This window comes from Amblyraja radiata, chromosome 2 (genome assembly GCF_010909765.2).
Source record: "Amblyraja radiata isolate CabotCenter1 chromosome 2, sAmbRad1.1.pri, whole genome shotgun sequence".
In the NCBI taxonomy this organism is placed as follows: Eukaryota; Metazoa; Chordata; class Chondrichthyes; order Rajiformes; family Rajidae; genus Amblyraja; species Amblyraja radiata.
This window is the reverse complement of record NC_045957.1, coordinates 4091883-4117691: the sequence shown is the minus strand read 5'-3', so window position 1 is coordinate 4117691 and position 25809 is coordinate 4091883. Positions and strand designations below refer to the sequence as shown.

The following is a 25809-nucleotide window of genomic DNA, read 5'->3' as shown; positions in this document are numbered from 1 at the left end:
CTCCAATTAGAAAGTTGTTTTGTCTTGTAGAATGTTTTCAGCTTGACAAATGGACTCTGATCTTAAAAAGCCAAAGGTTGGCATGCATGATCAGATAAGATATTTTCATGTAATTAATATCGGCTGATCATATATTTGCACCCAGAATCGTATAAAAACATTGGGCCAACTGACGGCACCACCCAGCTCCTGAGGCAATATATGTAATTAGGAGCAAAGATCTTTGATTTGAAAACCTAATGCTTGCTCAAGATGAAGTGAGCCTGAGCGATTTGTTTTCTCACAAACCAGTAATGAGAAAATACTGATAATCAGCTTTTTATTTAATTAAGGAAAAGGTGTGCAGTATCCGGTAATGCAATGAGTGTTTGGTTGGTTTAGGCAGGGCCAGTTAATCTCATCTCATGTGCATATTTGAAGTTTGAGTCATGTCGCAACTAACAATACAGCTTGAGTTTGAAGGCTCTTTTGTAAGTGGGTTTTACCTTTACAGATTAAGTCTCGCATTCTTTCCCGTACCGTTCCCATCTTGTCTCTGCCCACAATCTGTTCAGTTATTCTCATCTTCAGATACAGCTTCAGATACAGAGGCGGCATAGAGTTGCTGCCTTACAGTGCCAGAGTTTGATCCTGACCACAGTCTCTGTGCTGTCTGTACCGTCTGTACGGAGTTTGTACATTCTCCCTGTGACCACGTGGGGTTTCTCCCACACTCCAAAGACATGCAGGTTAATTGGCTTCTGTTACTAGTCCCTAGTGTGTAGGATAGAACTAGTGTACGAGTGATCGTTGATTTGCGCTGACTTGGAGCGCCGAAGAGCCTGTTTCCACATTGTATCTCCGAACTCAACTAAAGCCAGAAACATTCAAACCGTCGACATTATTCTGCCATTTTATTATCCATGACAATGTTACACTTTATCTATTTTTCTGGATTCTTCATACATAGAACAGCAACACAGAAACAGGCACTTCGGCCCACAATGTCCGTGCTGAAAATAACAGCAAGTTAAATTAACCCTCTTTGCCTGCATGTAATGCATGTCCCTCCATTCCTTGCATTTCCATGGGCCTATCTAAAAGCCTCTTAAACATCACAATAGTTTTTGCCTCCGCCATCACCCTTGGCAGCACAATCTAGGCACCCACCACCCTCCGAATATAACATTTGCCCTGAGCATCTATCTCTTTCAAACTTTGCCCATGTCACCATAAAGCTATGCCTTCCAGTCTTTTACATTTTTTCCTGGGATAAAGGTTCTGACTGTTTATGCTATCTGGGCCTCTCATAATTTTATATACTTCTATAGCCTCCCCTCAGCCTCCGGTGCTCCACAGAAAACAATCCAAGTTTGTCCAACCTTTCCCTGTAGCTGCTAATCCAGTTTATTATACCTTAATAAACCTGTCAAAAGAAACGGTTATTAACTTCAATTCTGAAGTTTTCATTTGACTCCTGGCCTCAGCAATTTTGGGGAGAACAGTTCCATATTTTGTGCAAAGAATTAACTCCCAACATCCACCTTGGGTGATCTTGCAAGGATCTTGCAAGCTCTGCGTTTGCTCTTCAGAGGAAGTCGCCTCTAACTGCCTTATTAAATCCTTTAATTATCATATTATCCCAATTAAATCACCCTTTAATTTTCCATGGTCATGAGAACAGAGACGTATTCTACACAATCTGTCATCATAGACGAACCCTTTCAACCCAGGTATCATTTTAATGAAGCTGCACTCCACCCATTGCAAGGGTAATGTATCTGAGATGTCGTGCCTAGAACTGAACCTGGTGCTCCATAGAAACATAGAAAATAGGTGCAGGAGGAGGCCATTCGGCCCTTCGAGCCAGCACTGCCATTCATTGTGATCATGGCTGATCGTCCCCAATCTATAGCCCGTGCCTGCCGTCTCCCCATATCCCTTGATTCCACCAGCCCGTAGAGCTCTATCTAACTCTCTCTTAAATCCATCCAGTGATTTGGCCTCCACTACCCTCTGTGGCAGGGAATTCCACAAATTCACAACTCTCTGGGTGAAAAAGTTTTTCTCACCTCAGTCTTAAATGACTTCCCCTTTATTCTAAGACTGTGGCCCCTGGTTCTGGACTCGCCCATAGAAACATAGAAAATAGGTGCAGGAGGAGGCCATTCGACCCTTCGAGCCAGCACCGCCATTCATTGTGATCATGGCTGATCGTCCCCAACATTGAGAACATTTTTCCTGCATCTAGCTTGTCCAGTCCTTTTATAATTTTATATGTTTCTATAAGAGCCCCCTCATCCTTCTAAACTCCAGTGAATACAAACCTAGTCTTTTCAATCTTTCCTCATATGACAGTCCCGCCATCCCAGGGATCAATCTCGTGAACCTACACTGCACTGCCTCAATCACAAGGATGCCCTTCCTCCATTTAGGAGACCAAAACTGGACACAATACTCCAGATGTGGTCTCACCAGAGCCCTATACAACTGGGGCTTTACAACTGAGGCTCCACATGCGGCTTTATGCACAACTTGTTAACTGTAACTATTTCCTCCTTTTCTGTGGCTATATGCCATCTAATAAGATCAGTATAGCCTACTCAATCAGCTCGATTGGTGAACCCTCGAAAAGCACCTGGACCTGATGGTATACCAGGTTGTGTTCTAAAAACCTGTGCGGACCAACTGGTTGGAGTTTTTGCGTACATTTTCAACCTCTCACTTCTGAGGTCTGATTTTCCCACCTGCTTTAAAAGGGCATCAATTATACCGGCGTCCAAGAAGAGCAAGGTGACGTGCCTCAACGACTATCGACCAGTGGCACTAACGTCGGTGGTGATGAACTGCTTTGAGAGGTTGATCATGGCGCAAATCAACTCCTACCTCGACAAAAATCTGGACCCACTGCAGTTTGCCTACCGCCACAACAGATCAACGGTGGATGTGATCTCGCTGGCTCTCCACTCCGCTCTGGACCACTTGGACAACAAAAACTCATTGTCAGGCTGTTATTCATTGATTACAGCTCAGCATTTAATACAATCATCCCCTCCAAGCTGGTTACCAAGCTCTCAGATCTGGGTCTCTGCGCATCCCTCTGCAATTGGATCCTCGACTTCCTTATTCAAAGACCACAGACTGTTCGTATTGGTGGAAATGTGTCAGCCTCGATAACAATCAGCATGGGAGCACCTCAAGGCTGCGTGCTCAGCCCCCTGCTGTACTCACTCTTTACTCATGACTGCGTAGTCGGTCATGGTGCGAACTCCATCATCAAGTTCGCTGAAGACACCACTGTTGTGGGACGTATCACTGATGGAGTCAGAGTATAGAAGTGAGATCGACCGACTAATCAAATGGTGCCAGCACAATTACCTGGCCCTCAACACCAGCAAAACCAAGGGTTGTGGACTTTGGAAGGGGTAGGATGGGGACCCACAGTCCCATTTATATCAACAGGTTCAAATTCCTGGGCGTGCATATTTCTGAAGATCTCTCCTGGTCCGAGAACACTGATGCAATTATTAAGAAAGCACATCAGCGACTCTACTTCCTGAGAAGATTACGGAGTCGGTATGTCAAGGAGGACTCTCTCTAACTTCTACAGGGGCACAATAGAGAGCATGCTGACCGGTTGCATCGTGGCTTGGTTCGGCAACTTGAGCGCCCAAGAGCGGAAAAGACTACAAAAAGTAGTAAACACTGCCCAGTCCATCATCGGCTGACCTCCCTACCATCGAGGGGATCTATCGCAGTTGCTGCCTCAAAAAGGCTGGCAGCATCATCAAGGACCCACACCATCCTGGCCACACACTCATCTCCCCGCTACCCTCAGGTAGAAGGTACAGGAGCCTGAAGACTGCAACGTCCAGGTTCAGAAATAGTTACTTCCCCACAGCCATCAGGCTATTAAACTCAACTGAAACAATTCTCTGAACATAAATAGACCATTAACTGTTTATTTGCACTTTATCTGTTTATTTATTGATGTGTGTATCTATATTGCTAAAAGTCTGATCTTGACCGCTTTTGGCTCACTGTGCTGTGATTTCCGAGAGAACGCCGCCACCTACGGCCGTCATTTTTGGCCACCTCGCTCAGAGCCCCCCTCCACATTCCTGGACCAGAGGATTTCTCCCATCGATGATAAATCAGAGAGATATTAATGCTTTCTTTAAATTTGCCATTCTCTCTGCTGCCCCTGCTGGTGGGAGGGGGGAGGAACTATAAAACCCGGAAGTAGTGTGCCTCACTCAGTCTCTGCAAGATGGAGGAAGCCAGAGGGTCACGAGTCTGAGCTCTGAATAACACTGAACACATGTCTACTCAACTGTGAGTGCCCTTATGTGGTTTGAAAATGAAAATATGGTTGGTTTGAAGTAAACAGGCATTGCATGCAAATGGTTGTTTGGGAGGTTTGGGTTGAAGTAAAAAGGCACTGCATGCAAATGGTTGTTTGGGGGGTTTGAGTTGAAGTAAAAAGGCACTGCATGCAAATGGTTGTTTGGGGGGTTTGGGTTGAAGTGAAAAGGCACTGCATGCAAATGGTTGTTTGGGGGGTTTGGGTTGAAGTGAAAAGGCACTGCATGCAAATGATTGTTTGTCTAAACTTGACAACTTCCTGTTTGCACTATATTGATTTTAGATCAAACGTTACCACTTACGGCTGTGATTTTTGGCCATCTTACTCAGTCCCCCTCTGCTCATCAGGTGCAGAGGATTCTTCCCATCAATGAAAAACAAAAGTGTTATTAGTGTTTAAAAAATGTTGGGAATCTCTCTCCTGTCAATCACGCCATGAAGGCCACACCTTTTCTGGTGGGAGGGGGAGGGATTATAAAACCCGGAAGTGTGGGTGTGGCTCAGTCTCTGCATGATGGGGGAGGGAGAGGTCACGACTGTCTGAGCTGTGAATCAACTGAACACACTAAATGTCTACTGAACTGTGAGTGTGGTGTTTTGTGTGGTTTTATGGTGGGTTTTTATGGTGGTTTCACCCTGCTTGAAATAGTATGAAACTGCATTTGAATGTGGTGGGCTTGCACGAAATGGTATGAAACTGCATTTGAATGTGGTGTCGTTGCACCCTGCATGAAATGGTATGAAACTGCATTTGAATTTGGTGGCCTTGCACCCTCCTTGAAATGGTATGAAACTGCACTTGAATTTGGTGGCCTTGCACCCTGCTTGAAGTGGTATGAAACTGCACTTGAATTTGGTGGCTTTGCACCCTGCTTGAAGTGGTTGGAACCTGCACTTGAATTCGGTGGCACCCTGCTTGAAGTGGTAGGAAACTGAACCTGAATTTGATGGTCTTGCACCCTGCTTGAAGTGGTATGAAACTGCACTTGAATTTGGTGGCCTTGCACCCTGCTTGAAATAGCAGAAAAATGGATTTGAATTTGGTGGCCTTGCACTCTGCTTGAAATGGAATTTCAAGGAATAACCGTGAGTCAACTGCCAGCCCACCAGCCGTGAGTGAGCTGCCAGCACATCAGGCTTGAGGGACTGAGCTGCCACCTCAAGAATCAATTTGGCCCACAATGTCCATACTAGCCCTCTGGAGACCAGTAATCCCTGCAGCCAACAACACCCATACCAGCGCGCCAGAAAGCTCCCCCCCTCCCCCACTGGCCACCAATATTGGAATTGGTGGAGAGGTGGAATATTGCGACGGGGGACCAGCCCTCCCATGTGAACATGGGACCCAACGGGTCCCACTTAGTCTAGTATATTTATATAATGGTATATAGGCGCACTGATATATTCTGTATTCATGCCTACTATATTCTGTTGTGCTGAAGCAAAGCAAGAATTTCATTGTCCTATCTGGGACACATGACAATAAACTCTCTTGACTTGACTTGACTAAAATAAAGTCCATTGTGGGATTCACCTTTCCTTGATTATCGTTGCTTTTTGCATATCTTCCATTCATTTGTCCTACATCTCTCATTTCACTTTCCCCTGACTCTCAGTCTGAAGAAGGGTCACCTGTTCCTTTTCTGCCATTTCTTTATTTGCCCAAATGTCCTGCATTTTCCCACAGTCCAACCATCTTCCTTACTCTTTATATATCTGAAGAAACTCTTGCTATCCTCGTTTATATTTTTTGGCTATCTTATCTTCGTGTTTCATCTTTTCGCCCTGGATTGGCTTTTTAGTTACCTTCTGTTGTTCTTTAAAAGCTTCCCAATCATCTGGCATCCCACTAGTCCTTGCTATGTTATTTGCCGTCTCTTTTAGTTTTAAGCTGTCCTTGACTTGCCTCGACAGCCACAGTCGCCTCTTTCTCCCCCTCAAATCTTTCTTCCTCTTTGGAATGAAAAGATCCCACATCTTCCTGTCATTGTTGTTCCACTGTCATTCCTGGTAGGGTCCTTTTCCAGTCAACTTTGGCCAGCTTCTCCCTCATGCCTCTGTAGTCCCCTTTGCTCAGATGTAAAACCGACACATCCAATTTCATCTTCTCTCTCTCAAATTGCAGATTGAATCTTAGCATATTGTGGTCGCTACCCACTAGTGATTCCTATACCTTGAGATCTCTTATCAAATCCGGTTCAGAACACAAGATAAAATCTAGAATTGTCTTTTCCCAGGTAGGCTCCACTACAAGCAGCTCTAAGAAACCATCTCAGAGGCACTCTGCAAATTCCCTCTCTTGGGGTCTAGTACCAATCTGATTTTCCCAGACTATCTGCATATTGAAATCTTCCTTGGCCACCGTAACATTGCCTTTCTTACATGCCGATGGTATCTCCTGATGTAACTTGAACCCTATATCCTGGCTACTGTTTGGGGGCCTGTAGATAACTCCCATTACGGTCATTTTATCCTTGCAGCTTCTCAGTTCCACCCAGAATGACTCCACATCTTCTGATGCTATTGTAATAAAGCCAGTCATATGCACAACAGGGTACAACACTTGTTTATTAAAGTCTACTCACTTTAATAAACATGTAACGCTAATGACGCATACGGGGACGTATTATTTAGTCACCAAGTATCAATGCTTAATTTTGTTTCTACAATGAAAGATGTAGATTGGTTACTACTTACTAACTAATTGTAGTGCTTGATAGAAGCTCCGCCTACTATGCGGTTTATATTATCATAAGTCTGCTTATGTAATTAGTATGAGTAGCTGCTAAGCTTACAGTAACACCATGCAGAAGTATGCTGTGTGTAGACTTTAATCAACATGTGTTGTAACCTGACGTGTGTATGACTGGCTTTGTTACATGATGTCAGAAGTGGGATCGGCCAAAACGAGCTTTTGGCATCCAGAACGGAGAACACGGATGCGTTGCCTATTTCAGCAGCAACTTCCTCTTGGAATGGTCAACTACCATGGAAAATTCATTCCCAACCTCAGCGATATATCTGCCCCCCTGTGGGAACTGACACATAAAGACACTGAATGGTCCTGGTATTCACAGCACCAAAGAGCTTTTGAGATCCTCAAGTTGCAGCTGGCCAGAGCTCCCACCCTCGCTTATTTCGCGTTAGAGTTGCCAGTGATGCTTACATGCGATGCGTCCCAGTACGGACTTGGTGCTGCCTGCCTACAAACCTTCACCGATGGCGACCACAAGCCTGTTGCATACGCCTCCCGCACCTTGACTAGTAATGAACAACGTTACGAGTTTACAAAGATCTCAGCTGATGGTCTCACTGGGTGTCATAGCTACAGTTACTGACCCATCTGACCGGGTTTCCACCATGGTGGTAGCAACAAAGAAAAACAAGGAAGAAATCTGAATCTGTATCAACCCCAGAGACCTAAACACAGCGATCAAACGCCCACACTACCCGATGCGAACGGTAGAGGAAGTTGCTGCTCAGTTAGGCAACGCATCCGTGTTCTCCTTTCTGGATGCCAAAAGCTCGTTTTGGCAGATCCCACTTCTGACACACTGAAATAAAACCTGGTACCAAAACATGGTAGCAAGACCACCTCTTATCTACCTGTGCATAATACATACCCCTGCATATCCATATGCCCATCCAAAAGTCTCTTAAATGCCACCATCGTATCTGCCTCAACCACCACCCCTGGCAACCAGCTCCAGGTACTCACCACCCTCACTAAACAAGTTACCCCGCAACTCTCCTATAAACTTTGTGCCTCTCACCTTACAGCTATGCCATCTAGTATTTGGATTTTTCCATCCTGGGAAAAAGGTTCTGACCGTCTCCCCTATCTATGTCTCTCTTAATTTAATATACTTCTATCAGGTCTCCTCTCTACTTCTGGCATTCCAGAGAAAATAACCCAAATATGTCCAACTTCTCCCTGTAGCTGCAACATTCTAGTAAACTTCCTCTGCATCTTTTCCATAGACTCAACATCCTTCCTGTACTGGGGCGACCAGAAATGTATGCAATATTCCACATTATGTGGGCAAATCAAAGCCCTATAAATCTACATCATGACATCTTGACTTTTATACCCAATGTAGAGAAGACTTATGAGCATTTTACTCGGACTTGATGGCCTGAGCTACACGTAGAGGTTAAGCAGGCCAGCAGGCTAGGACTGTATTCCTGGAGCACAGGAGGATGAGGGGTAATCTTATTGAGGTGAATAAGATCCTGAGAGGAATAAACAGGGTAAATGCACAGTCTTTTACCCTAGAGTAGGGGAATCAAGAACCAGAGGACAAAGGTTTGAGGTGAGGGGGAAAGATTTGAACCGGAGGGACAACTTTTTTTACACAAAGGATGGTAGATATATGGAACAAGCTGCCAGAGAAGGTAGTTGAGGTAGGTACAGTCACAACGTTTATGAAGCATTTGGACAGGAGGAATATAGGCCAAATGCAGGCAGAGGGGATGGTGTAAATGTGGCATGTTGGTTGGCGTGGGCAAATTGGGCTGCAGGGCGTGTTTCCCTGCTGTATGACTCGAAGAAGGGCCTGTTTCCACACTGTATGACGTACAACACCACATCTGGGGCCACAAGGAACTGCAGATGCTGGGATCTTGAGTGAAACACAAAGTGCAGGAGGAAGTCAGCATGTCAGGCAGCATCTGTGGAAGAAAATGAAGACACTTCTTCAGATGTGGGGCAGATGGTGTTGTCCAACTGCCCTGAACATTGCCAGTTGTAGGAAGGAACTGCAGATGCTGGTTTAAACCGAAGATAGACACAAAATGCTGGTGTAATGGTCCAGTTATGGTTGTCCCGTTGTTTTTGTGTCTGAACATTCCCAGTTCAGGGTTTAGCACTAAAAGATCAAATTAAACGGGTCGCCATGAACATTAACCACGCAGTCACCACTGCACTAAGCCTCGTGAGTAACCTCAGAGATAATAAGTCGGGGTTTAGATGGGCACACGAAGGGTGAAGGTCAAGAGCTCACCGTGGATGCAAGGCCGAGCCGAGCCGAGCCATTCCCTCCTTTCCCAAGATGGCCACTCGGCGTCTGGTTCATGGTTGCCAAGGGGACGGTTGCCCCCGGCAACAGCCATCAACGAGGCAAGATGGCGGCGGGGCGTTCCCGTCCACCGCTCCGTGATTGGCCCGCGGTTGCCAAGGGGACGGTTGCCCCCGACAACAGCCATCAACGAGGCAAGATGGCGGCGGGGCGTTCCCGTCCACCGCTCCGTGATTGGCCCGCGGTTGCCAAGGGGACGGTTGCCCCCGACAACAGCCGTCAACGAGGCAAGATGGCGGCGGGGCGTTCCCTTCCTCCGCTCCGTGATTGGCCCGCAGTTGCCAAGGGGACGGTTGCCCCCGACAACAGCCGTCAACGAGGCAAGATGGCGGTGGAGCGTTCCCGCCCTCCGCTCCGTGATTGGCCCGCGGTTGCCAAGGGGACGGTTGCCCCCGACAACAGCCATCAACGAGGCAAGATGGCGGCGGGGCGTTCCCGTCCACCGCTCCGTGATTGGCCCGCGGTTGCCAAGGGGACGGTTGCCCCCGACAACAGCCATCAACGAGGCAAGATGGCGGCGGGGCGTTCCCGTCCACCGCTCCGTGATTGGCCCGCGGTTGCCAAGGGGACGGTTGCCCCCGACAACAGCCGTCAACGAGGCAAGATGGCGGTGGAGCGCTCCCGCCCTCCGCGTGATTGGCCCGCGGTTGCCAAGGGGACGGTTGCCCCCGACAACCGCTGTCAAACAGACAAGATGGCGGCGCTGAGTTCCCCTTGGCCTCGGGCTGGCTGACTGAGCCAGGCTGACAGGGTGGGCGGGGAGGAACCCCAGCCCCTACATAACCCCACACTCGGCCTAAGGGCAAACATCTCTCACTCAGGTGAGTGGGGCCATTGCTGTGGGCATTCTGCATACTGTCTCAGTGGACCACTGCCACACAAAAATGCTGGAGTAACTCAGCAGGATCTCTGGAGAGAAGGGTCTCGACCAGAAGAAACCTCACCCATTCCTTCTCTCCAGAGATGCAGAGATCCTGCCGAATTACTCCAGCATTTTGTGTCTATCTTCGGTTTAAACCAGCATCTGCAGCTTCTTCCGACACTGCAATACACATACTGTATCTGAGATGCAAGTCGAACCGGTAGTAAAGAAATCAATCTCAATTCCAGCATTTATTTCAAGAGGGCTTGTATACAAAAACAGGGATGTAATGCTGAGGCTCTATAAGGTGCAGGTAATGTTGCATATGGAATATTGTGAACAATTTTAGGCACCTTATCTGAGGAAGGATGTACTGGCTCTGGAGAAGGTCCAGAGGTGGTTTATAAGAATGATCCCAGGAATGAGTAGGTTAACCTATGATGATGAGCATTTGTCGGCACTGGGCCTGTACTCGCTGGAGTTTAGAAGAATGAGGGGGGACCTCATTGAAACATACAGAACAGTGAAAGGCTTGGATAGAGTGGATGTGGAGAGGACGTTTCCACTAGTGAGATAGTCTATGACTAGAGGTCATAGCCTCAGAATTAAAGGACGTTCTTTTAGGAAGGAGATGAGGAGAAATTGCTTTAGTCAGAGGGTGGTGAATCTGTGGAATTCTTTGCCACAGAAGGCTGTGGAGGCAAAGTCAGTGGATATGTTTAAAGCAGTTAGATATATTTTTGATTAGTACAGGTGTGAGAGGTTATGGGGAGAAGGCAGGAGAATGGGGGTTGGAGGGAGAGATAGATCAGCCATGATTGAATGACAGAATAGACTTGATGGGCCGAATGGACTAATTCTACTCCTATCACTTATGACCTTATGAAGCCAGGAGACTCTGCGCACTGGTCCCAGAAGTGAATCTGTTATCATACATTACAATCGCTCCATTCTTTATTTCGACAGCATAATTTCTCTACACATAGAAATGATACAATTTATCCTGTATCTGTACACTGTGGATGGCTTGATTGTAATCAACTCCAGTATTTTTGTAGACTGGATAGCACGCAACAAAAAGCTTCTCACTGCACCTCACTACACCTGATAATAATAAACTAAACTAAAGTAATAAAAGTACTATATAAATAAATAAATTAATTTGTCTCGCTGTAGATGCCCGAGTTGCCAAGTATTTACAACATTTTTTATTATTGTATAACATTGTTTCAAAGATCTAAAAACATAATAATTGAAGTCCAATTGAATTCAAATCCATTGAAGTACTGTACTGGTCAAGCGACAAATAGTAAAAATGTTCAGGTCTGAATCGTTCATCAGAACTCGATGAAGTCCGAAAGGATGAAGGTTCTCAGACATGAAACGTGAACTGTTTCTCTTTCCACAGAGGCTGCATGAGCTGCTGAGAGTTTCCAGCACATTTTGTTTTATTCCAGACCTCTTGGATCCGCTGATTTCGATTTTAATGATATTGCTCTAATAATCTGATGGCTCTTCACAAAATTGGAATAATATTTTACCAACTGTCTCATTCCTCATAATATTTAAATAATATATTCACGGTCTTTATTTTTGATATAGTAAGTTATCTTGATTAAGAATAGAAAGAAAGGTGACAATGATAACACAGTAGCCTTGCAGTTAAGTTACTAGCCTAAGACTTAAAGACCTGGTGCAGCGGTAGAGTTGCTGCCATACAGCGCTTGCAGCGCCGGAGACCCGGGTTCCATCCCGACTAACGGGTGCTGTCTGTACGGAGTTAGTATGTTCTCCCCGTGACCGCGTTTTCTCCGAGATCTTCCGTTTCTTACCATACTCCAAAAACATACAGGTATGTAGGTTAATTGGCTTGGTGTATGTGTAAAATTGTCTCTAGTGTGTAGGATGGTGTTAATGTGTGCAGTGATCGCTGGTCGGTGTGAACTTGGTGGGTTGAAAGGCCTGTTTCCGTGCTGTATCTCTAAACTAAAGAACAAAACTAAATATAATATTTGTGGTTCAGTAGCGTTAGAGTACTTCTTTTTTAACAAATTTGTTCATGGGATGAGGGTATCGCTGACAGTTCAAATATTTATGTTCCATCCACTCCCCCAAGCTGGGACGTAGTTACTCCAACATTTTGTGTCTACCTTCGATTTAAACCAGCATCTGCAGCTCTTTCCCACATACATAGTTAAGAGTAAATGATATTGGTAGATTTGAAGTCACAATTGGACCAACCATTTAAAGATGGCATCTTTTCATCCCCAAAGGGCCACGAGTGAACTGGGTGCATTGATATGACAATTCAGTGGTTTCATGTTTGGCGATATAGATAAAACTCCAGAGTTATTTAATCATTTATAGGTAGATTCTCGAGCTGCCAAGGTGGGGTGGGTGGGTGGGTGTGGGTGGGGGTGGGGGTGAGGGTGAGGGTGGGGGAGGGGGGGAGTCATTAGCTATGGACCAGGCCTTTAAGTCTTAATCTAGTAACTTAACTGCAAGACTACTGTGTTATCATTGTCACCTTTCATTCTATTCTTAATCAAGATAACTTCCAATAACAAAAATGATGACCGTGAATGTTCAATAATTCCATCTTGTTATGTGAGCTCTTGGTATTTGGTTTGGAGGAAGTTCTGATTCATAGGTTTAAAGTGAAGGGGAAAAGATTTACTAGGAATCTGAGGGGTAACCTTTCACACAAAGGGTGGTCAGTGTATGGAACGAGCTGCCAGATAAGGTAATTGAGGCAGGGACTAACGCCACGTTTAAAAAACAATTAGGTACATGGATAGGACAGGTCTACAGGGATATGGGCCAAACGCAGGCAGGTGGGACTAGTGTAGCTGGGGCATGTCAGGCAGAAGGGCCTTGCTCTATGACTCCATAAGGTAGAGAGGGCACAGAAAGCTCTCGGGGCTAACGTAATCAATGGATATGGGGAGAAATTATGGGGAGCGGGGTACTGATTTTGGATGATCAACCATGATCATATTGAATGGCGGTGCTGGCTCGAAGGGCCAAATGGACTACTCCTGCATATATTTTCCATGTTTTTAAGACACAGATTGCTGGAGTAGCTCAGCATGTCAGGCTGGATAGGAGATGTTTTCAGGTAGAATCCTTCTTCAGACTGATTGCAGAGGCAGGGGGGAGAGGGAGGAAAGCTGGAAGATAGGCCAAGCCAAAGCCTTGCAGATAATAGGCTGACACAGGTGAGTGTTATTTGTTAGGTTGGACAATGTCCAGAGATGAAAAGACAGACGGGGTGAAACAAAAGGATGGATGAGTTGCGAATGGTGAAGCTAGAAGAAGGAATAAAGGTGGTAAGGGATGTAGTATGGGTGATATAGGTGTGAGTCCAGATGGGGCACATGGGGTGAGGGGGAAAGAAAGGGGGGGGGGGGGAGGAGGTTATATGAGGGGGGGGGGAGAGAAGTGGGGATGGGGGGGTTATGTCTTCACCTAAAATTGGAGAATTTAATGTTCATACCATTGTGTTGTAAGCAACCCAAGCAAAATATGAGGTGTTGTTCCTCCAGTTTGCCCATGGTCTTATTCTGGCAGTAGCGGAGGCCCAGGACAGAAAGGTTAATTTGGGAATGGGAATGGGAAGGGGAGTTAAAATGGTTAGCAACCTGGAGATCCTGCAGGAAAGATTCACAAGGATATTTTCTGTACTGGAGACATTGAGTTGTGAGGAAAAATTGGATAGACTGGAGCAAAGAGGCTGAGGGGTGACCATAAAGGTTTATGAAATTATAAGGGCCTTCGATAGGTCAGATAGTCACAATCTTAGGTTTAAGATGTGGGGGAATTGATTTTAAAAGAATCTGAGGGGCAAGTTTTTATTCCATTGAGAATATAATAGCTCTATGGAAAGAACTGCCAGAGGAAGTGGTGGAGATGGGTACACACAATGTTTTGAAGACATTTGGGCAACTATATAGACAGGAAAGGTTTATGGAGTTATGGATCAAATGCATGCAAATGTGATGGGTTCAGATAGGCATCTTGGTCGGGCATGTACAAGTTGGGCTGAAGGGCCTTGCTTCCATTCTGTATAACTATGAATCTAGTTCAATACCTCTTCTGTTTGAATAGGGTCCTGAAATAATCTTTATGAAATGAACGAAGAAGAGGTAGTGGAGGAGAACAAATCCCTTTCTTCGGAAAATATTAGTGCCGTAACATCGAGCAGCATTCCTAAAAAGCCAGCAGCAACAACAACAAAGGTAAAAAGCCCACATGCATCCAATGAAGTTCATAGCAGAACAAAATCTTTATTCTGGGTGGCACAGTGGTGCAACTGGTAGAGCTGCTACATCAGCAGCAGCAGCAGGCCGCTTCCATGCCCTGGTATTCTATGACCGTGGCTCCTTGCTTTCCCTTGGGTGTTTTGTTCTGCTCCCACATCCCAAAGATGTATGGGTTGGTAGGTTAACTATCCACTGTGAATCATCCCTGGTATGTTGGTGAGTGGTAGAATATGGGAGGAGGGATGGGGGAGGGGTGGGGGGGAAGAGAGTGTGTGGGGAGTAAAGCAGGATTGGCATAGGATTAGTACGAATGGATGCTTGATAGGTCTAAGATGACTCCCCTTCTGAACTAACGGATTAGCCTGTGTTTCAGTAACATCTTTCAGAACCTGAAGTACTTCCCACAACGATTTCTAATCACTGTTTGGAAGCACTTCAACTTTGTGAATAGTTTAGCTTGTTGACTTCATTGTTGTAAAACAGCTATCAGTTAATTCTGAAGAAGACAGAGTGTTGGAGTAGCTCAGCAAGTCAGGCAGCATCTCAGCAGAATGCTTGAATCTGTCTGAAGATGGGTCTGACCCAAAAGGGCACCTATCCATGTTCTGCTGAAATATAGTCAGTGAATTGCAGATGCTGTTTTACACAAAAGGACACAAAGTGCTGGAGTAACTCATCGGGTTAGGCAGCATCTTTGGAGAACCTGGACAGATGACGTTTCGGGTTGGGACCTTCCATCAGATTCAAGTATTTGCCTGACCCGTTGAGCTACTCCAGAACACTGTCTTTTGTAAACCAGCATCTGCAGTTTCTTATTTCTGCAGTTCATTCTAAAGATTGCTTTCAAGCCATTACTTAATGATCAAAAATATTTATTTTCATGCCAGTTAGTTTACTTTGTTTTCTGTCAGGATGTCTGCCTGCAATACAAAGATGACGCCAACTGGATTAGCTCTTCCGAGCCATTTATGTACAGACACCGACCAACATCAGAAAGAACACAGGTAAAGGATATCAACTCAATCCAGTCAACCAAGCTCTTTATCATTTGTTAAGCGTGTAAAATTTGGCTGAACATCAACCATAAAGATGAAATGCAAAGGGTAATATTTGCTCAAACAGTTGTTTCGCCTCAAGAAGCAGACCAACACCAACTCATTATTTTCCTATTCCCATTTGTGCACAGCTACTCACGAAAGCTCAGTCATTATTGACATCATAAATAGTCAATGCGACACCATTTTGCCAACTCTCACCAACTTCTGCAAGAGCACCATAGAGAGCATTTTATCAGGATGCATCACAGCTTGGTTTGGGAACAGCTCCATCCAAGACCGCAAGAAATTGCAGCATTTTGTGGACGCAGCCCAGACTGTCACACAAACCAACCTCACTTCCATTGACTCCTCACGCTGCCTCGGCAAGGCCAGCCGCATTATCAAGGATGTGTCGCACCCTAGCTAATCACTCTTCTCCCCTCTCCCATTGGGCAAAAGGTATAGAAGTATGAAAACGCACGCCTCCAGATTCAGGGACGGTTTCTTCCCAGCTGTTATCAGGCAACTGAATCATCCTACCACAAGCAGAGAGCAGCGCTGAACTACTATCTACCTCATTGGTGACCCTCAGACTATCTTTGTTCGGACTTTACTGGCTTTATCTTGCATGAAACGTTATTAGCTTATCATGTATCTGTACACTGCAAAGAGCTTGATGGTAATAAAGTAAAGGAAGTAAAGTATCCTTTATTGTCATTCAGACTTTTCAGTCTGAACAAAATTTTGTGCCTTGCAGTCATAACATAGAATAAAATAACAAAACACACAATGAACACAGATTTAACATCCACCACATTGAGTCCACCAGGTCCTCCTCACTGTGGTGGGAGGCAAAAGTTTTAAGTCCTTGTCTCTTCCCTCTTTGTTCTCCCTCTGCGTTGAGGCGATCCAGGCTTCTGATGTTGCGACTCCGCTGGGTGATGGTAAGTATGTCCCGCGGCTGAATCCGAGCTCCACGAACGGGCCGGTTCAAACTCCGCGGCCCGGGGCGGTCGAAGCTGCCGAAGCTGCTATATTGATGATGTATTGTCTTTCTGCTGACTGGTTAGTGCATAACAAAAGCTTTTCACTGTACCTCGGTACAAGTGACAGTAAACTAAACTGAACTGAATTTATTTTATTGTTAGTCATTGGAGCTATTGATTGATTAAAATTTGTGGATGACCCAATAATTGGCTCTGGTATCATTTTCCTTATTGTCCTGAGAACCTCCAACCATTCCTTGTCGCAAACTGTCCTGTCATTCTTTTCATTTTCAAATGTTTTCCTGCCACATACTCCTTCATTGTTAATGGTTAATCTGGAATACATTAGATAAAAGATTGTATGAATTGGATTCAAGAAGGAAATCTAATCTTCAAAAAAAATAAATTAGGCTGCACAGTGGCGCTGTGGTAAAGTTGATGCCTTGCAGCGCCAGAGACCTGAATTCGACCCTGACTATGAGTGCTGTCTGGACATAGTTTGTACATTCTCTCTGTGACCGTGTGGGTTTTCTCCGGGTGCTCCGGTTTCCTCCCAGACTCCAAAAGAACTGCAGGTTTGTAGGTGAATTGGCTTTGATAACATTGTAAATTGTCCCTAGTGTGTAGGAAAGCGCGTGTGTGCGGGGATCGCTGGTCGGCGCGGACATGGTGGGCCTGCTTCCACGCTGTATCTCTAAAGCCTAAAGATATATGCATGATAAATAAATAGTTTCAAGGGCTGTGGGGTCTGCCAATGTACATCATTAAACTTATTATTACCTTTTAGGATATATCTCACTTATTGGCAAAGATTTTCAAGGAAGTTTATACCGGAGAGGTGATTGGAGAGGATGTGATCAATAATCTTATGAAATCACAAGGTGGAGACAATGAATACCATGAGAAATTTGTGCAGCAGCTCCAAGAGGTATGGGCTCCCTTTTCTACTCATTCCTTTCATTGATTTGGAGAGTCAACAGATCTCAGAGACATAGATTGTACTATTCACTGTTCTAGGTGTCAACTGCTCTACATCGGTGAGACCAAGCGCAGGCTGTCTCCGCCCCCCCCACCCCCACCCTCCTCCCCCATATCCTTCACTCCAGTAGAAACAGTCCCAGCCTTATCAATCTCATTGGTATCTGCTTAATTTAGTTTGTGAATGATTGTCTTTAATGCAATCTGTGTGAAGAAGGGTCCCGAAGCAAAACACCATCTTTCCACTCCCTCCAATTCTTTGTATTTTGCTCAAAATTCTAGCATCATCAGTTCCTTGTGTCTCTGAACGATCGTCTTTGCAAGTTGAAAATTAGAAGTCATGTCTTCCTTTTATTTTTTGAAGTTTTCCTTTTGGTCTCCGTTGCACATCTGTTGAAACTGTAAGGGAATCAATTCCATGTTGTACCTCAAACTCAAAAGGAAATTAAGCCGGTAGATTGCCTGTCGTAACAAGAAACTGCAGATAGATACAAAGTGCTTGAGTAACTCAGTGGGTCAGGCAGCATCTCTGGAGAAAAGGAATGGGTGACGTTTCGGAATGAGACCCCTCTTCAGATTCTGAAAAAGGGTCTTGACCCAAAATGTCATCTATTCCTTTTTTCCAGAGATGCTGCCTGACCCGCTGAGTTACTGCAGCATTTTGTGTTTATCTTTGGTGTAAAATGGCATTTGCAATTCCTTCCTATACAAGGAGCAGCTGAAGATTTCAAATTTCACAATGTTAGCTAGGAAATTTAAATTCTGTTGTTAAAAAAAATGGAAGCATATACGATAGTGGCGTTTAAGTGGCTTTTAGATAGGAACATGGATATGCCAGGAATGGAAGCATATGGAGCATGTGCACGCAGAGGAGATTAGTTGAAACAAAACATAGAGTGCTGGAGGAACTCAGCGGGTCAGGCTGCAACTGTGGAGGAAATGAACAGATGACATTTTCGATCGGGTCTCTGATCCAAAACATAATTGATCTAGTCTGAAGAAGGATCCCTACCTAAAACATCACCTGTCCATTCCCTCCACAGATGCTGCCTGACCCACTAAGCTACACCAGCACTTTGTGTTTTGCTCAAGATTACAGCATCTGCAGTATCTTGTGTTTCCGTCAGGGGTTAGTTTAATTTGGCATCAGGATCAGCCAGACATCATGGGCCGAAAGGCTTGCTCCTGCCTGCGCTGTACTGCTCAATGTTTAAATACATTAGACGCCGTAATGGTGACTACAAAACCACTGGATTATCATTAAAACACAATAGTTTCACTATTGTCCTTCAGGGAAAGAAATTTGCAACTTTTATCTGATCTGGCCTTCAGAGCCACACAAAAGTGGTTGACTCATAATTGCCCACAAAACCACACAGTTCAAAGGCATTTAATCATGTGATACCTTGCCAGTGATATCTGTATCCAGTGAAAGTACAGGAAAGGTGACCCACATTAGTTATGGAGTATTAATTCTTGTGGTCATTGAGGGGTGATCTTATAGAGGTATACAAAATCATGAGAGGAATAGATCGGGTAGAAGCACAGATTCTCTTGCCCAGAGTAGGGCAACCAGAGGACATAGGTTTAAGGTGAGGGGGGAAAGAAGGGAATCAGAGAGGTAACTTTTTCACTCAAAGAGTGGTGGGTGTATGGAATGGGCTCAGGAGGATGTAGTTGTAGCTCGGACTATCGCAACGTTAAGCCACAGTTGGACAGGTACATGGATAGGACTGGTTTAGAGGGATATGGGCCAAACACAGGCAGGTGGGACTAGTGTAGATGGGGTATGTTGGTTGGTGTGGGCAAGTTGGGCCGAAGGACCTGTTTCCACGCTGTTTGACTATGATTCTATGACTAGATTCATGAAGAGTATGACAGGCGAATCGCAGAGGCCGACACAATTGAAAAGCACATCATCCAGGCCCGAGCACGAGCTGCAGCAGCGGAGGAGAAGGCTCTGAATAAAACAAGGGAGGCGAGCGGAGGTAGCTTTGACACCCTGGAACTACCTTCAGGTAACGCTTTCCTGGTCGCATAATGTCAACAGTGAGTAGAAAGAAATAACACACAGTACAGTACAACCGGGGGCGGCACAGTGGTACAGCAGCCCTCACACCAACTGAGATCCAAGTTTGATCCTGACCTCAGGCGCTGTCTGTGTGAAGTTTGCACATTCTCCCTGTGTGGGGTGTTCTCCAGGTGCTTCGGTTTCCTCCCACGTCCCAAAGACGTAGGTTGTCGAAACAAGGAATTGCAGATGCTGGTTTTCAAAAAAGGACACAAAGTATTGGAGTAACCCAGCGGGGGCAGGCAGCATATCTGGAGAAGGTGGATAGATGACGTTTCGGGTCGGGACTCTTCTTCAGACTGATCCACAGCCTCTTGCGAAACTGAGAAACATGATAGTGGTGTAGCAACAGATATCTATCGGCATGAATTTGATTGATTGATTGATTGATTGATTGATTGATTGATTGATTGAATGAATGGCTGATTGGTTGATTGATTGATTGGTCGCTTGATTGATCGCTTGATTGCTCGATTGATTGATTGATTGATTGATTGGTCGCTTGATTGATCGCTTGATTGATCGCTTGATTGATCTATAGATTGATTGGTCGCTTGATTGATCGCTTGATTGGTCGATTGATTGATTGATTGATTGATTGATAGATAGATTGATTGGTCGCTTGATTGATCGCTTGATTGATTGATTGGTCGCTTGATTGATCGCTTGATTGATTGATTGATTGGTCGCTTGGTTGATCGCTTGATTGATTGGTCGCTTGATTGATCGCTTGATTGATTGGTCGCTTGATTGGTCACTTGATTGATTGATTGATTGATCTTGCGCTTGATTGATTGATCGCTTGATTGATTGATTGATTGGTCGCTTGGTTGATCGCTTGATTGATTGGTCGCTTGATTGATCGCTTGATTGATTGGTCGCTTGATTGGTCACTTGATTGATCGCTTGATTGATTGCTTGATTGCTTGATTGATCGCTTGATTGATTGATTGGTCACTTGATTGATTGATTGATTGGCTTGATTGATTGGTCGCTTGATTGACTGATTGATTGATTGATTGATTGATTGATTGATTGATTGATTGATTGATTGATTGATTGGTCACTTGATTGATTGCTTGATTGATTGATTAATTGATTGATTGGTCGCTTGATTGATTGCTTGCTTGATTGATTGATTGATTGATTGGTCGCTTGATTGATTGATTTGTTGATTGATTGATTGACCGATCGATCAAGGAAACAGGCCCTTCTGCTTACAGAGTCGGTTACCCGTTCACACTAGTTCTAAGTTATCACACTTTCCCATCCACTCAATTAATAGTAAACCAAGTGAAATTGAGTGCAAATTCTACAACCACTAATTTCCATCCTGCACTCAAATTCACTTGCACCATCTCCGACATCTCACTATCATTTCTTGATCTCCATCACATGAGACGATCAACTGACATATTTTATAAACCCACTGCCTCCCATAACTATCTAGACTACACTTCTTCCCACCCTGCCTCATGTAAAGATTCTATTCCAATAGACAATAGGCAATAGGTGCAGGAGTAGGTCATTCGGCCCTTCGAGCCAGCACTGCCATTCAATGTGATCATGGCTGATCATCCCCAATCAGTACCCCGTTCCTGCCTTCTCCCCATATCCCCTGACTCCGCTATTTTTAACAGCCCTATCTAGCTCTCTCTTGAAAGCATCCCTACTCCCAATTCTTCCATCTACGCCACATCTGTGCCCAAGATGAGGCATTCCATACCATGTCATCAGCGATGTCTTCATTCTTGAGGGAACTGGGGTTCCCCACTTCCATTATAGAGGAGGCCCTCACTAGGGTCTCCTCGATATCTGCTCTGCTCTTGTTCCCCCTCCCCCCATTCGTAACAGGGACAGAATCCCCCTTGTCCTCACCTTCCACCCATCAAGCAGTCACATACAGCATATAATCCTTTGATATTTTCACCACCTCCAAAGGGATCCCACCACTGGCCACATCTTCTCATCTCCACCCCTTTCCGCTTTCCGCAGAAACCGTTCCCTCCGTAACTCCCTGGTCAATTTGTCCCTTCCCACCCAAACCACCACCTCCCATAGAAACACAGGAGGAGGCCATTCGGCCCTTCGTTGTGATCATTGCTGATCGTCCCCAATCAAAAACCCGTGCCTGCCTTCTCCCTCTATCCCTTGATTCCACTAGCCCCTAGAGCTCTATCTAACTCTCTCTTAAATCCATCCAGTGATTTGGCCTCCACTGCCTCTGTGGCAGGGAATTCCACAAATTCACAACTCTCTGGGTGAAAAAGCTTTTTTCTCACCTCAGTCTTAAATGGCCTCCCCTTTATTCTAAGACTGTGGCCATCTGGTTCTGGACTCGCCCAACATTGGCAACATTTTTCCTGCATCTAGCTTGTCCAGTCCTTTTACAATTTTATATGTTTCTATTACAATTTTATATGCACCCCAGGTACTTTCCTGGAGATGCAACACATGTTCCTTTACCTCCCCCCTCGACTCCATCCAAGGACCCCAACAGTCATTCCAGGTGAGGCAGAGTTTGAATTGCACCTCCTCCAAGCTCATCTACTGTATCCGCTGTTCCAGGTGTGCACTCCTGTATGTCGGCGAGACCAAGCGCAGGCTCGGCTATCGTTTCGCCGAACACCTCCGCTCAGTCTGCCTAAACCTACCTGATCTCCCGGTTGCTCAACACTTTAACTCCCCCTCCCATGTCCACACTGACCTTTCTGTCCTGGGCCTCCTCCACTGTCAGAGTGAGGCCCAGCGCAAATTGGAGGAACAGCACCTCATATTTTGCTTGGGTAGCTTACACCCCAGCAGCTTGAACATTGACTTCTTTAACCTCGAGTAACCCTTGCTTTCCCTCTCTCTCCATCCCCTCCCCTTCCCTTCCCAGTTCCCCGACCAGTCTTAATTTTATCTCTGTTTGCTTTATTGTTACCTTCTCTAAACTAACAATGATCTATCCTACATTTTCCTTGATCCCCATTCCCTCTGTCCTTACATTCCCTCATCTATACACTTCCTTTGAATTTCACTGTACCTTAATTGGTACATGTGACAATATTACTGATCTTGAAACTTCGAAACCTTCCTTATCTGTGCACCCCCCTCCCACACCCCTGACATCAGTCTGAAGAAGTGTCTCGGCCTTCTCTCCAGAGATGCTGCCGATCCCGTTAAATTTACAAAGGCCAATTAACATACAAACCTGGACGTCTCCAGGATGTGGGAGGAAACCGGAGCAGCCAAAGTCACAGGGAGAATGTACAAACTCCGCGCAGACAACTCGCCAGGTCAGGATAGAACCTGTCTCTCTGGTGCTGTAGGACAGCAGCCACCAGCTGTGTAACTGATGTATTGTATTATAATATGTGGGAAGTGGGCGGTACGGCATTCGTGTCAACCATGATGTACCTGTGCCTGCACATAATTGAATCCTTTATTTGTCATTCAGACCTTTCGGTCTGAACGAAATGCTGTTGCCTGCAGCCATACATGTAATAATAACAAAACACAATAAACACAAATTAACATCCACCACAGTGAGTTCACCAAACACCTCCTCACTGTGATGGAGGCAAAAGTCTTAGAGTTACTGTCTCTTCCCTCCTCTTCTCCCTCTGCGCTGAGGCGATACCCCACCGGGCGATGGCATCAGTCCCGCGGTTCAAGCTCCGCGGCCCGGGGGTGGTCGAAGCTGCCCGCAGCTGTTGCAACGGGTGCTCCGGAAAACAGGCACCAGCCTGTGACCTGCGAGCTCCCGACATTGTCCTCCACTGGCCCGCGGCCGAGCCCCGGATCCAGGTCGCCGCCGCCAGAACGCCGCCTCAGCCGCCGTAGCACCGTCTCCGCCCCGCACCGGGCCGCCCACAAGGCAGCGTCTCAGCCCCGCACCGGGCTGCCCCCACGGGAGCACCTTCCAGCCGGGAGCCGGTCCGCCCACACGGCAGCATCTCAGCCCCGCACCGGGCTGCTCACACGGGAGCGCCTTCCAGCCGGGACCCAGGCCGCTCACACGGGAGCGCCTTCCAGCCGGTAGCCGTGCCGGCCGCACGGGAGTGTCTCAGCCCCGCGCCGTCCGCCCTCACCGGAGCGCCAAATCGTGCCGCTACCCGGACGTCACCACAGCTCGAAGACGGCCAGCCTCGCGTTGGTGAGTCCTGGCTGGCTCTACCTCCGGACCCTCGAGGTCGGTCGCAGGTTGGAGGCCGCCAGCTCCGCCATTAGGCCTCAGCGCAGACGAGGGAAGAGAAGGGGGATACGACAAAAAGTCGCATTCCCCCGAAGGGAGAGACAGAAAGCTCTGTTTCACCCTCCCCCCCACACACATAACACCAACTAATAACCAAAAAAATTACTAAACTAGACAAAAAAAACAACACAAAAAGTAAAAACAGACAGACTGCAGGCGAGCCGCAGCTGTATCACAGCGCCGCCACTTCCGGAAGTGTGAACCATGTTTAACCATTCCTTGCCTGCTCAGGGATCAGTCTAAATGCATCTTAAACATTGTTTCTTCCATCTTCCCCGGCAGTTTGTTCCGGGCATCCACCACTCTCTGTATAGACAATATAATTCCCTCATAAATCTCCTTTAAACTTTCCCCCTCTCACCTGAAAGTTATAGAAACATAGAAAACAGGTCCAGGAGGAGGCCATTCGCACCTTTGAGCCAGCACCGCCATTCATTGTGATCATGGCTGATCGTCCCCAATCAATAACCCGTGCCTGCCTTCTCCCCATATCCCTTGATTCCACTAGCCCCTAGAGCTCTATCTAACTCTTAAATCCATCCAGTGACTTGGCCTCCACTGCCCTCTGTGGCAGGGAATTCCACAAATTCACAACTCTCTGGGTGAAAACATTTTTCTCATCTTGTGCCCTCTGGTATTTGAGATTTCCACCCTGGGATAAAGACTCTGACTGACCATAATTTTATATATCTCTATCAGGTCACCCATCCCTCAGCCTCTGAAGCTTCAGAGAAAACAATCCCAGTTTGTTCAACCAACCTTTTAATTTCCAAAAATAAAAAATAAAAATCAACTGATATGCTACCTGTCGGTGTTTTAACAGAATGCACAGCTTTATAATGTAGTCTTGTTTTACTGAGCTGTGTTCTAATTGAGAAGTGGTTACATTGGCATGTTATCAAAGTCAATGACTAAATTGCTGCTGGCAGGAGTCCAGCTGGTTATTGATCTTCAATTGCAAGAGAAACCATGGCGGTTTGATATGGATCACAGAAGCTGAAATCTTTCGACTGTAACTAAAAAAGGTGGCATGGAGTATACAACGTACAATTATTTAGGTGGCATGGTGGCACAGCGGTAGAGTTGCTGCTTTACTACTCCAGAGACCTGGGTTTGATCCTGACCACTGGTGCTGCCTGCACGGAGTTTGTATCTTCCCCCTGTGTCCCACACGGGTTTTCTCCAGGAGCTCCGGTTTCTTCCCACTCTCCAAAGATGCCCAGTGTTGTAGGCTAATTGGCTTGGTATAATTGTAAAATTGTCCCTAGTATATGTAGGTTTACTTTAGTTTAGTTTAAAGATACAACGCAGAAACAGGCCCTTCGGCCCACCAAGTCCGCACCAACAAGCGAACCCCACACACCAACACGATCCTACACACACTACGGACAATTTTTACATTTACACCAAGCCAATTAACCTACAAACCTGTACGTCTTTGGAGTGTGGGAGGAAACCGAAGATCTCTAAGAAAGCTCATGCAGGTCACGGGGAGAACGTACAAACTCTGTACAAACACCATCAGTAAACGGGATGAAACCCGGATCTCTGACGCTGTAAGGCAGCACTGCGCCACTGTGCCATGGTAGAATTTGTGTTAATGTACGCGGATCGCTGGTTGGTGCGGACCCGGTGGGTCGAAGGCATGTTTCTGCGCTGTATCTCAAAACCAAACTAAACTAAACTAAATAGGGACCAGTCGCTTCATGGTTTAGATAGTTTAGATATACAGTGTGGATACAGTGGTGGCCCTTCGGCCCATCGAGTCCACGGTCACCATTGATCACCCATTCACACTACTTCTACTGTCATCCATTCACTGTATATTAGGGGCGATTTACAGAGATCAATTAACCTAGAAACCCGCACGTCTTTGGGATGTGGGTGGAAACTGGAGCACCCGGAGAAAACCCACGCAATCGCCTGTTTGGCTTGTTGTGACTTCCTGTCG

The 25809-nt window shown here is 45.9% G+C and overlaps 1 protein-coding gene across 3 annotated transcripts in view; it reads left to right on the top strand.

The window, feature by feature from the left end:
* The first annotated feature begins 10105 nt into the window (after window positions 1–10105).
* dlec1 (DLEC1 cilia and flagella associated protein) overlaps window positions 10106–25809 on the top strand; it is a 164492-nt gene continuing 148788 nt past the window's right edge. For all 3 annotated transcript variants that reach the window (XM_033040742.1, XM_033040735.1, XM_033040752.1), the window contains exons 1-5: window positions 10106–10243; window positions 14392–14522; window positions 15458–15550; window positions 17357–17497; window positions 19409–19565. In XM_033040742.1, the coding sequence (XP_032896633.1) occupies window positions 14415–14522; window positions 15458–15550; window positions 17357–17497; window positions 19409–19565 (499 nt within the window). In that variant the 5' untranslated portion in view covers window positions 10106–10243; window positions 14392–14414. The remainder of the gene's footprint in view (window positions 10244–14391; window positions 14523–15457; window positions 15551–17356; window positions 17498–19408; window positions 19566–25809) is intronic.